The sequence below is a fragment of the Neltuma alba genome, unplaced genomic scaffold (genome assembly GCF_004799145.2).
Source record: "Neltuma alba isolate B1F8T4 unplaced genomic scaffold, ASM479914v2 tig00007746_pilon, whole genome shotgun sequence".
Lineage (NCBI taxonomy): Eukaryota > Viridiplantae > Streptophyta > Magnoliopsida > Fabales > Fabaceae > Neltuma > Neltuma alba.
The window spans coordinates 32,643-45,442 of NW_021634856.1; the positions used below are offsets into that span (position 1 = coordinate 32,643).

The window sequence follows — 12,800 nt, forward strand, 5'->3', positions numbered from 1 at the left end:
TCGCCAATATACCTCCTCAATCGCAATGGGCCGTAACTCTGTCATTATCCAATTATCACTTCTCGTCGTCTTAGCCACCACGCATATCTCCGATGCTCAAGATTCACCCCAGGACTACGTCAACGCCCACAACGCTGCCCGCCGGCAAGTCGGCGTCGGACCCATTTCATGGGACGAAAGGGTGGCCTCCTACGCTCGCAACTACCTGAGCCGCTTCAAAAACAGCTGCCAGATGGTTCACTCCGGCGGCCCCTACGGAGAGAACCTTGCCTGGCGCTACCCAGACCTGACCGGCACTGGCGCCGTCAAGATGTGGGTGGACGAGAAGCGATTCTACGATTATAACTCTAACTCCTGCGTGGGAGGAGAGTGCAGGCACTACACTCAGGTGGTTTGGCGTAACTCGGTTCGACTCGGTTGTGCGAAGGTCAAGTGTGACAACAATCGTGGGACTCTTGTGAGCTGCAACTATGACCCTCCGGGTAATTATATTGGTCAGCGTCCTTATGATAATCCTTTCTTCCAAGTTCCACTCAGCTTCAGAAAGGGTTTACAACAAGATGATTAAGTGGGAATTAAATTATATTCTCGGCTTTGTGTTCACATGTTCATGAATAACATGAAGTTACGGGTCGGTTTATGTGTGAATATGTCTTTGTTTCAACTAGTTATGTCTCGTTGTGTGCTTTGGTTTTGATCAACCAGGAAATAAAAGCTGAGTTTGATGTTCTTTTGTTTAATTTCGATGCTTCTCATCAAGAATCCCTCGATATTTTTTATAAATAATTAATACTAGTATGTCCTATTTATAGATGTTAATTTACTAAACGAATACAGTTAAAATCAATTTGCATGCTTGAGGAGATGGGGAACGTTGAAAGATCGTCCGAAGCATAGCCATTAGTCAAAATTAGATAATTGTCCTTTTCATTTGACCATTTCTCTTATTTTAATTTATTTACCGTGCGATATAAAATTATATAGTGCTTAGAGTAATGTGCTTTTCGGATATCTGGAGGCATTCTCATCAGGTCAGCTTCTTACGTCTTTTTTTTTTTTTTTGGAATACAAGTGGTATGGCGAAGATCAAACAAGAACCCCAAGGGCAATATCCTATAAAAGAGTGTTTGGATAACTAAACTATAGTTTTAAAAGTGATTTTACAATATACGACATACATATGTAAGAAGAGTTTTATCACGACTTGTGTGAAAATACTTTTTAAAAGTGCTTTTTAGATATATCAAACATCTCTAAATGAAAATCACCAAACATAAGATTTCTACAGGAAATTATCTTATAATTTTTTTTGCCATCAAAGGGAGCGACCTGTATATGACTTTGCGCTAATTAATTGAGTAAGGACAATTCAATTAAGAACGCATAATTAATAATAGGCATTTAAATAATGTGGCGGCTTGAAGAAGAAGCAGCTATTAAAAAAAATGGCAAAAAAGAAGAAGCAGCCATTAAAGACAAATTGCCTTTCTTAATTACTTAGTATATAGTTGGTCCTGTAAAGTTGCGTGGCCCATTATCTTGTATACCCAATAACAAATTACTTGTGAGTCCAAAAAAAAAAAAAAACAAATTACTTGAATCTAATGTTAATTCTTGCTGTCAAAATCATCTCATCGACTTTTCTTGAGAAGAAAACATGGATGTTTACTTATGGCTACATCAATTATTAATTATTAATGGAGTAATAGGCTTTTTAAAAATTATAATTAATTTGGTTTATAATTGTATTCAATGTCACAAAATTTTCAAAAATAATTGAGGGAAACAAAATTAATTCTGAGATTGTGTGGATATGCGTAAAAATATTTATCGAGCTAATTATGAAGACATGATCTGAATTCTGAATTCCTGAATCCTGATGCTGCGAAACCATCAGCTACAATTCTAAATTAATATTTCGATCTCAAAATTAAAACTTAAATACGCAAGAAAAATCAATATGCTTCTTCAACTATTAGAGGAAAACATACAATTTCTTGTTCATTTGGCTGGTTCTTCTATTACATATTAAACAGTTCAGTAAAGAGACTCCTCAATTTAAAACTAATGAGTATATAATATGGATAGCTATCGATAATTAAGACATAATATTGTCTTTGTTTTTTTAGCAAAACAATCTCTTGATTATTTTTCAAGAAGGATATATAAGCTGCTTGCGTTGCGTATACATAGGTTATGCGTGCCAATGATATTATAATAATTTTTACACTAATTATTGTAAATATAATAATATACTCCTCCGGTCTTTAATATAAAACTCAATTGTTGAGTTGGTTTTTATCCTAAATATAAGACCTATTTATCATATTTATCAATTTTCTCTAAATTCCCTTTATGAATACTCCCTCAACCATAATCAAGTAGAAGAGGAAGGGGTATTAAAAAATATGATTATGGCATTTTAGGAAAAACGTGTCACATTTTTTATAATTAACTAACTTATCTAACTTCCTTAATCTAATCAAATTAGTTAAATGTGTGTTATATTAAGGACCAGAGGAGTAATATATTATTTGATAACAATAAAATATATTATATGCAATGAAGAAATTAATATTTAAATAAAATAATGCTATTTCTAGCTATGGACTAGGGAGTAGGAATTATTACGCAATTCGTTGTTAAAGAAATGTTTTTTGACCTTGTTATTAAAGAAATCTGAATTCTTATCCAAAAATAAAACATTAAAACGTAATTATCTTCATGACGTGTATTGACTTGCAATTGTGTATGTCCTTCCCATTGGATCTTATACAAGTTGAATATAACGTCCCTTTTATATAAATATTTTCGTGCACGGACTATAACTAAGAACCCCCGTGTGTGGGGTGTGTCTATAAATAACTCTCAACTGAGACTCGAACGATTGAGGGGGTGATAAGATATAAATAATGGAATTATATAGATTAAAAAATTGGTTAAAAACAATAAATATAAAAAAGTTATTTTATTTTTTTTTGAAAATATCTTTATTGAACATGATAATAACCCTCATGTCTTGGATAAATGATATTGGACACTCTTAATTTATATATATTTATTTATTCTTACATTTCTGACTAATTTTCTAGTAAATTATTGAATATTATAAATAATTTAAATTTAAATTCGGCATTGCTAAGCACTTGAGAGAGCAAACATAAATCTTTTGGAAAAAGAATGATTGCTGTAAATAATAATAATATGAAATCTATCTACCTATATATGCACACAAGCATCCCATCTTCCATTTTCACCATTTCACCAATACCTTTTCATCAGTCATAATGGGACGGAACTCCACCAGTGTTCTTCTCTCTCTTCTTCTCCTCATCGTCTTAGCCGTCCCACAGATCTCCGTCGCTCAAGACTCACCCGGAGACTTCGTCAACGCCCACAACGCCGCCCGCCGGCAAGTTCGCGTCGGACCAATTGCATGGGACCAAAGGCTGGCCTCCTACGCTCGCAACTACCTGAGCCGCTTGAGAAACAGCTGCCGGATGGTTCACTCCGGCGGCCCCTACGGAGAGAACCTCGCCTGGGGCAAACCCGACCTGACCGGCACAGCCGCCGTCAACATGTGGGTCAGAGAGAAGCGATTCTACGATTATAAGTCCAACTCGTGCGTGGGAGGAGAGTGCAGGCACTACACTCAGGTGGTTTGGCGTAACTCGGTTCGACTCGGTTGTGCGAAGATGAAGTGTAACAACAATCGTGGGACTCTTATCAGCTGCAACTATGACCCTCCGGGGAATATTACTGGTCGGCGTCCTTATGATAATCCTTTCTTCCAAGTCCCACTCAGCTTCAGAAAGGGTTTGCAAGATGATTATTAAGTGGCACTTCTGGAGTTTGAGTTTGTGTTCGTGTGCATGAATAAAACGAAGAAGCTAGCTAGGCTTAGCTGGGTTGATGATCATGTGTGTGGGTGTGTGTGTTTTCAGATACGTATATCTCGGTGCGTGATTTGGTTTTGATCATCAATGAAATAAAAGTTTGACGGTGATAGATGTGAGTTTTCGATCGTTCTCAAGATCATACCTCATATCTTTGATGAATTAAGCAATTTTATTACTTGTTCAGAATTTCAGGTGAGTCCCCCAAAAAGCTAAGGGAAAATTTCAACGAACCCAGTAGCTAATTAATATAAGTCAACGGCTGAAAATTTCTGAAATTTCATTGTATTCCTTGACCATAATTTTTTGTATGAGAAGACAAAAATTTTCTTACTTTATTTGGATTGCAAATTTCTGAATTTGTGTTGTAAATCCCTGAATTCTTGTTGTAAATTATTAAATTTGAGTTGTTCATTTGCCCACAAAATTTAAAAAGATTTAGAACTCAAATTCAATCATTTATAATAAGAATTTAGCGATTTACAACTCAAATAAAGTAAGAGTATTTTTATTTTCGCACAAAAAAAATTGTTCAAGGGGGTACGTACAATGAAATTTCAGAATTTTTCAGCGGTTGAATGATATTAATTGGATACCAGGGAGCTTATTTAAATTCTCCCAAAAACTAATTGGGATCAAGTGGATTATGACTCTTTAATTTATAAAAAAAAAAACATAAAATATGGACACTTCTCTCTGTAAAAATTTAAATATTGTTTCACCACGTTAGAAAAAAGTATCTCTTTTCAATAGACCTAATACTGTTGGTAATTATTGGCGATTTTTTCTTTGGTTACATTATTGGCATTTTTTTTGCCATAACATTATTAGTAATTTTAAGAACTATATAGTATTCCCCTCTATGTTGGGCCATGTGATGACTGGACCTGCACCATGCAACACGGTTGTTGTTTAAAGAGCCCAAAAGAATATACTCGTGGACTTCTTGAGTTTGTTTTGTTATATGGTTCCATTTTTTCTCTTGTGAAGGTTGTTATGGATTATTTCATTCTTGTCCATAATACTATTAATGAAAATAAAACTAGTTTTCAAGGAAATAAATAATTCCTATCTTTGAAAAATATAAAAACATATTAGGGAACAATGATTACTAATAGTAAAAACGTGATAAATATTAAATATAAAAATTTATTAAAAACCACCTCCTTAGTTGCGAACCATATAATTAAAACGAAATATTAAAATAAACTTTTCATACTTCATACAGATGAGAACCGAAATAAAAAAGGAAAAAAGTTACAAGAAAATAATAAATCCTAAAAAATGTTTTATGGGTGAAGACGTGAAGTGGGGAAAGATAATAAAATAAAATAGTGAATTCCATTTGTACACACCTCATCTCTCAAGCTAGGGAATTCGCAGTAGGACATCAGACACTTTATTTTTTTTTTGGTAGATTGAGAAATAAACTATATACTACCTCCGGTTTTAATTATGGGATTTTGTTTATAGTCTACAAATAAGATTTGATAATTATGACCGAAAATAATATATTATACTTTTTTAACGGGAAGAACCTTTACCATATAAAATTATATGTGAAAAAAACTTAGGATATTGTCATGCTAGGTTTTCTAAACCATGAAGGGAGATTTTTTTTCTTTTTCCTTTTGGTAGTTTAGCCCCCCCGGGGTTTTTTTTTTGGGGGGGGGGGACCGCATTGGTTTTTTTTTTTTTTTTTTGACCAAAGACTTCGTCAAGTCCGTGACCCAGAAGATGAACACGTATTTACATTTTTATAAGACATGATTCGAAGTTTCCAATAGCATCTGAACACCTGGAATCTTTATCATTATCTCTATTTCTGTGGACGTAATACTTGTTAGACTTTCATCTAACGAACAACAGCCTGGTTATAATCTATATAATAATATTAACCTTATAACAATCAATCTCTTTCAGTTGTTTATTTTTTGTCAACACCAAAGGAACTTCTACGTAACTGCTATGTACGGAGGGATTAGAATTTAGAAGTGTTCAACCCTGTTTTTCTTGGAGGTTGGAAACATTGGCACAGACAGCTAAGTAACTAACGGTTCCCTCTGACTGAAGGAAGAAAAAAACAGAGAGCTTATACTTTCCAGGCCATGTCAACTCATCCATCCTATAGATTTAGAGTTTCCGAGTTCTAACATACTTAACATATAGAGATCTCGTCTTTTGTATCTTTAACTCTTTCATTTTTGGGAGTTCGCTGAAGAAGACAAACACCCTTTTCGATTTGAGCATTTGCAAATGAATCCCTTCTCAGTTTCTCTATTATCAGTTGCAGAAGGGGCTCCTAGAACAAGACCTTCAAGACCTTTCAGTTTTCTTCTCCACATCTTCGTGTGGTTATTGGCCTGTCTCTTTATAACAGGCCATGGTTCTGAGAGTGAAACCTATTGCTTGAAATCCATCAAACAATCAATTGATCCGTTCAATTATTTATCTGACTGGGATTTCAACAGAAACTCCAATGGCTACTACTTTTGCGTATTCTCTGGTGTTGAATGCTTGGACATCGATGAACAGAGAGTAGTATCAAGTCTCAGTCTTGCTAATATGGGGCTGAAGGGACCATTCCCTCGCGGTATTGAAAATTGTTCAGCACTGCAGGAGCTTGACCTTTCCTTCAACGAGATTTCAGGTGAAATTCCGAAGGTTGTTGCAAACCTATATTCGCTGATCACACTTAAACTTGATGGCAACCAGTTATCTGGTGAAATCCCTCATGAAATTGGGTTGCTTCCTCAAATAGAATCTTTTAATGTTGCTAACAATTTGTTGTCTGGGGAAGTTCCTGTCTTTACCAGAAGTCCTCACGTTAGTTTGAGTTATGCCAATAATAGTGGCCTTTGTGGGTATACTCTAGAACCCTGTGATGACAGACCTTCTGATAGATCATTTTGGTACAGTTTTGCTATTGCTTATGTTTGTTCAACAACCTCTGTCATAGTTTCTTTCATGTACTATTTTCAACCTTGGAGAGTCTTGAAGAAAAGGGGGAGAAATTCCATAACTTCTTTGAGAAGAAAGAGACAGAACATTATTCAAACTCGTACTACAGAAGTTGCTGAGTTGCTGCCATTGGCGTTGCAAGAACAAGGAATCAAAGAGGTAATCTCTGTCCCTCTTCCCTCCCTTTTGTTATGTTTATGCTCAAGTATCGACTTTTGTAATCTGTTCTTTTACCATCAAACCACCATGTGTCTGTGTCATTTTCGTATACTTGTGTAATGAAAGAATCGTGCGAACGTTAAAACAATGAACAATACCTCTGTTAAACCTTAAAGTTCATTCATTTTTTTAATCATGAATGGTCTCATAATGTTTCGTGGCTACTGCTGAGTGGTAGCCAAGCAAATCATATGGAGTCAAAGAACATATATAGAGTAAATCCAATCAGACAAATTAATTGTCCCCACCAAATCAAAGAGAGTAATCTATAAAGTAGATGCATCAATTTCATAATTTTGTTGCCCCTCCTTGCTAACAATTCCAACTACAGCTCCCAGCGTTGTTGGAGAGGTTGATTCCTAGAATAAACTTTGGGGAACTATGTGAGGCAACTAATTACTTCAGCACAGACAATGCCTTAGGATTTGGAAGGACAGGGATTGTGTACAAGGCCAAGCTTCCAAATAACTATTTCATGGCGGTTAAAAGACTCTATGATTCTCAACTGTACAAGAGAGAGTTCTTGCTGGAAACGATGATCCCAGGAAAACACAGACACCACAACATAGTCCCTCTTCTAGGATTTTGTATGGACAAAAAGGAAAGGCTTCTGGTTTATGAATACATGTCAAATGGAAAACTCCAAGATTGGCTACAATCTGATGGATCTCAATCTATGGTATTAGAATGGCCTGTGAGGCTTTATATAGCTCTTGGGCTAGCCAGAGGCTTGTCCTGGCTTCACAATAAGTGCAACATTGTCCATCTCAATCTGAGTTCTGAGTGTGTTCTTCTCAGCAAAGACTTCGAACCCAAAATTTCAAACTTTGGCGAGGCCAAATTCATCAATCAGATCATGAACGATCATTTGAGGAGGAAGCTGTATATGATAAATGGACTTGCTGAGAAGGGTTCTACGGAGAAGGATGTGTACAGCTTTGGATTAACTCTTTTTGAGCTCATAACAGGGAAAAGATTGAATCCAACCACTGATTCTTCTGACACTGTTGGTTTCAGCTCTTTGATGAAATTAATCAGTACTAAATTGTTCACTGGCCCTTGTGATTTTTACAGTGTCATTGATAAATTTCTCATTGGGAAAGGATTTGATGAGAAAATCTTTGGTCTAATTGAAGTTGCATGTGATTGTGTTAAGCCTTCTCTGGTGCAGAGGCCAAAGATGGATGATGCGTACAGAAGAATAAGAGCTTTGTGGGAGGGCTATGGACCCACGTCTGATCATTCTGCAAGTCTAAAGCCTTCTCGGGTTTGCCCTGTGGAGGTATCATGTGGAAATGAAATTGAGTGCCTTCACTGAGTTGTAAATTTACCTTTTCTTTTCATTAGTTAAGAAAATGTAAATTAGTGTTGCAATCTTCAACCTTTTCAACCGTTGCCATATCAAACAGGACAGATGCCTGGAATTTAAAATAATATAGGCAGAGTATAAGCTAAGATTTTTGTTTTGGCTAAAAGCAGAGTATGTATAAGATGGACACCAAACCCGTGAATAACTTAATAAAACTGTTTAACAAATTAATCTCTCTGTTTTTTTTTTCCTGTGACTCTCTTAGCATTTTTTACAATAACTACCTACTATTTTAGTGTTAAATTCTCTTTTAAGTATCATGCTTGAATAATATATAGCAGTGCACTTCATTAATTTGAAGGAAATTTTCATAATAACATTTACAATTTTTATATGTAATAATTAAATCATGGACACTTTGATAAGGGGTTACATATATATGTGTAACAAGTAATTTTGAATCAGATAATACATCATAATCATAATTTAAGCAGCATGTGATTAATTTTTTTAGCATTATTTTTTTATATCACTATACATTGAATTGTTATGAAATAAACAATGACTTCAATTATAAATTCTTAGAATGATGGCATCCAAATGGAAACACATTATTTAATTGTTTATGACTATGGAATAATATAAACTTTCAGGGAACAACCACTATGCTCTTATTCTACCAAACCTACAGATTACCTATTGCGCAATGCGATCTTTTATTGGTCTATGCAAATTCATGGTTAATTAGGATATGACCGTAATTATTACTGATGATGGAATTTGGATTCTTTAATTTGCCGTAGGTTATTAGGTACTCCTCCGGTCCTAAATATAAGACCCTTATACACACTAATATAATGGTCTTATATTTAGAACCGGAGGAGTACATATATTAGTGAGTTCGTTAATTTAGTTATTATTAATACTACCTCCAGTCCTAATTATAAGACCTTGTTTATAAACTACAAACAAAATCTTATAATTAATTAGGACCGGAGATGGGAGTTGTCAAGTTTGTTGATAAGCTAGGGTTAAGATACTAATTAACAAAATAGCTACTCCCTTATATACGCAATCTTTCTGATCCTTGAGCCGGTAATTGAATTGGTATTATACTACCTCCAGTCTTAAATATAAGAGCTAGTTGACTAATTTAAATGGATTAAGGAAATAAATTAAGTTAGTTATTTGTATTAAATAGGTCTCGTCCTTCCTAAAATATCTTTATTAATTAAGTTTATTGGCTAGAACTATCATTATTAGAAGAATTATCTTGAAAAAAATAGACAAATATAAGAGACAAAGTGGATTGGGATCTTATATTTAAGATTAAAGTAAAAGTTAAATAAAGTTTTATATTAAAGATCAGAGATAGTAGTATCTTTATTGGAAGTTCAAAATTAAATCAGCAACATAAGGAATTGTTTTGAAGAACTGTCTTTGTGAAAATCCCTAATTAGAACGCCAAAACTCTTCTCATGTAGTTAGTTCTGCTTAAGATTTTCTCTCGTTTTTTCTTCATCTGGGTGACCAATATAATTATAGTCGTTGCAGTTTAATTAAAATGCAAGCATTATTTCCAACCGGACATCCTCATTTATGTGGAATATGCCAAAGTGTGATCCATGACATCGACTGATCTCTGTTACAATATGATCAACTTGACAGACACTAACATTTGTTTTGATGAAATGACAGAGACTAATGTTATACATTACTGCAACTGTATCTTTATACAAATCAACAATGTATTACTGCACGAAACTCCTTCTGACTAACTAATTAAGAAAGCTTTCTGGCTTTCGTCCAGCGGTACGGCCTCTCAATTGTTTAAAGGCAAAATGCTCACCGAAACCTAAGCACAAACGAATAATAATCTAATCCAGATACTTAAGAAAGTTTTATCTTATTTTAATGCCTCTAGCAGCCTTCACTGAGTTCTGATCCTCATGAAATGAGTCTATAAATAGACTTGTCACAATGCCCCATTCTCACCAAGAACCAAAACTCCATCTTCTTCATCCATCTTGCAGAAAAATATCCAGACATGGCTTTACCTACACAGGCCTTGGTTCTCTCACTAGTGCTGGCTTTGATCGTGGCCACGTCCTACGCCCAGAACTCACCGCGAGACTATCTCAGGGTTCACAACAGGGCGCGGGACGACGTCGGGGTTGGTCCCCTGAGATGGGACTCAGACCTAGCCGATCACGCAGAAGACCATGCCGACAAGCTCAAGGCACGGTGCAGGCTCGTTCCCTCCCGTGGCCCTTACGGCGAGAACCTTGCATGGAGCCGCGGTGACCTGACGGCGGCCAGGGCGGTGAACAGTTGGGTGGCGGAGAAGCGGAACTACGACTACGATTCGAACTCTTGCAAGGGTGGACGACCGTGCCGGCACTATACTCAGGTGGTTTGGAAGAAATCGATTTGGCTCGGTTGCGCCAAGGTTCGGTGCGACAATGGCCTGGGCACCATCATTGTCTGCTTCTATAACCCTAAAGGGAACAGCAAAGGCGAACGTCCTTATGATAACTTTGCTGTTTCAAGTGCTCTTGAGCTTTGGGAATAGTGGAGGAAATATATGAGAACCAAAAGGGTGGTGGATTAATGGAATAAATTTAAGGTTTTCGAGTCTACGTATGTGTTTCTGTTGTAATATAATGTTGTATTATGGGTTGTTATTTTGTATTTGGGTTTTAAATTCCTAGGCATCGTGCAAAGGAACAAATAATCTCTGCTATACATAGCAGATGTTTGTGTAAAAGCTTGGCTGTACAAGTGAATATTTGTTTGGTTGTGTGTGAATCATTTAAAATTTAACTGCACTGGCCTCAAAAACGTATCAATATACAAAATTTGATAGGACTATTTAATATTAGGGAGAATTATAATTAGGTTCTAAGAAAGGAAAATAATTACAAAACAAGTTTCGGAAGTTATTATTTTCTGTTTTAGAATTTGTCATTACAGATTGTTTAGATTGTTATTTGGACTTTTTTGTTTTTTTTAGATTTAATTATAATTCTCCCTTAATACCTCTATTCCTAAAATATACAAGTCATGTTTAACAAAACTTCACATTTACCAAGGAAAATAAGTTACTCCTCCGTTGGTATATATTTTTATAAGGCACTTCTAATATTATTATTGGAATCCAGGAGAGATTTAAAAGTTAAAATTAATTAATTCTGTCAAAAAATTAAAAACATTTCAAATAAAGACAAGATGAGAAAAATGTAATAAATACCTCATATGGTGTCTTATAAAAAGGTTTTTCTCCTCTAAACACCTTATAAAAAGGATCGAAAGCAGTAAAAGTTTAACTAGTTAACTCATTATATTTGTTAAAAAAAAGTTGTAATATTTTTCACTATTACCCATATTAAGTACAATAAATTCTAAGGAGCCTACGCATTTTTCACATTAAATCATTATTTTTAAACGACAAGTTTAAAACTAAACAAATAATTGAATTGGTCAAATCGTTAATCCACGATTCATTAATTAGATTTGGTCGAACTTGTAAATAAAAAAACTTGACTTATAGATATATCAAATTCCTTAGGGTCTTTTTTTTTTTTTTGCCATCAAATTCCTTGGGATTTATTTGGATTAAATGAAATTCCGGAAACCTATTTGTATTTAATTTTTTCAGTTGGCACCTACAGATGTTTTTTTTTTTTGCTAAGTTGACTAATTATGAATTTTACGTATTTGATACTCCTCTAGTCTTTAATATAGGACCTAATTGTTGAGTTGATTTTGATCCTAAATATAAGAGTTATTTCTTATATTTATTAATTTTTTCTAAGTTACCCCTATGAATACTCCTTCAATTATAATCAAGTAGAAGAGGGAGGAAAGATATTAAGAAAGATGATTATAGAGTTTTAGGAAAAATATGTCATATTTCTTAGAATTAACTAACTTACCTAACTTTCTTAATTTAATCAAATTAGTTAAAAAGACCTTATATTAAGGACTAGAGGAGTATTAATGATGATGTTGATTAGATGTCTTATGTTGTTTGATCAATAACGTTCAAATATTAAAGACATCGCAAAAGATCTTCCGCTTAATGTAACTAGCTAATGTTGAAGTTTTTTTTGGGGACATGTATATATGTTATGTTATGCTGATTGTTAGAGATTCAAACTACTAAGTATAGATGTTAATGAAAAATTGTCTGATCACCTCTCATCTAACAATTAACTGTGAAGTGGTAACTTAGTAAAGGTTAGGATAAGATAAAGACGATGGCGGTTTTCCACTTGTACTCCTCCGGTCCTTAATATAAGACCCATTTAACTAATTTGATTGGATTAAGGAAGTTAGGTAAGTTAGTTACTCCTCCGGTCCTTAATATAGGACCCAATTTTTGAGTTGGTTTTGGTCTTAAATATAAGACCCAT

General features: G+C 34.6%; 4 protein-coding genes across 4 annotated transcripts; all 4 read left to right on the forward strand.

Moving 5' to 3' along the window:
- LOC114753164 (pathogenesis-related protein 1-like) lies at positions 1-740 on the forward strand. The gene has a single exon (XM_028941836.1). The coding sequence runs from the start codon at positions 26-28 to the stop codon at positions 566-568; it is 543 nt and encodes a 180-aa protein (XP_028797669.1). The 5' UTR covers positions 1-25; the 3' UTR covers positions 569-740.
- A 2,547-nt stretch (positions 741-3,287) lies between these two features.
- On the forward strand, positions 3,288-4,085 carry LOC114753165 (pathogenesis-related protein 1-like). The gene has a single exon (XM_028941837.1). The coding sequence runs from the start codon at positions 3,288-3,290 to the stop codon at positions 3,834-3,836; it is 549 nt and encodes a 182-aa protein (XP_028797670.1). The 3' UTR covers positions 3,837-4,085.
- A 1,937-nt stretch (positions 4,086-6,022) lies between these two features.
- Positions 6,023-8,466, forward strand: LOC114753170 (probably inactive leucine-rich repeat receptor-like protein kinase At5g48380). The gene is made up of 2 exons (XM_028941843.1): positions 6,023-7,016; positions 7,408-8,466. Exons 1-2 carry the CDS (start codon positions 6,153-6,155, stop codon positions 8,392-8,394), a joined length of 1,851 nt encoding a protein of 616 aa, XP_028797676.1. The 5' UTR covers positions 6,023-6,152; the 3' UTR covers positions 8,395-8,466.
- Positions 8,467-10,432: 1,966 nt separating this feature from the next.
- LOC114753163 (pathogenesis-related protein 1-like) lies at positions 10,433-11,175 on the forward strand. Its single transcript, XM_028941835.1, has one exon. It carries the CDS (start codon positions 10,433-10,435, stop codon positions 10,955-10,957), a length of 525 nt encoding a protein of 174 aa, XP_028797668.1. The 3' UTR covers positions 10,958-11,175.
- The last annotated feature ends 1,625 nt before the right edge of the window (positions 11,176-12,800 follow it).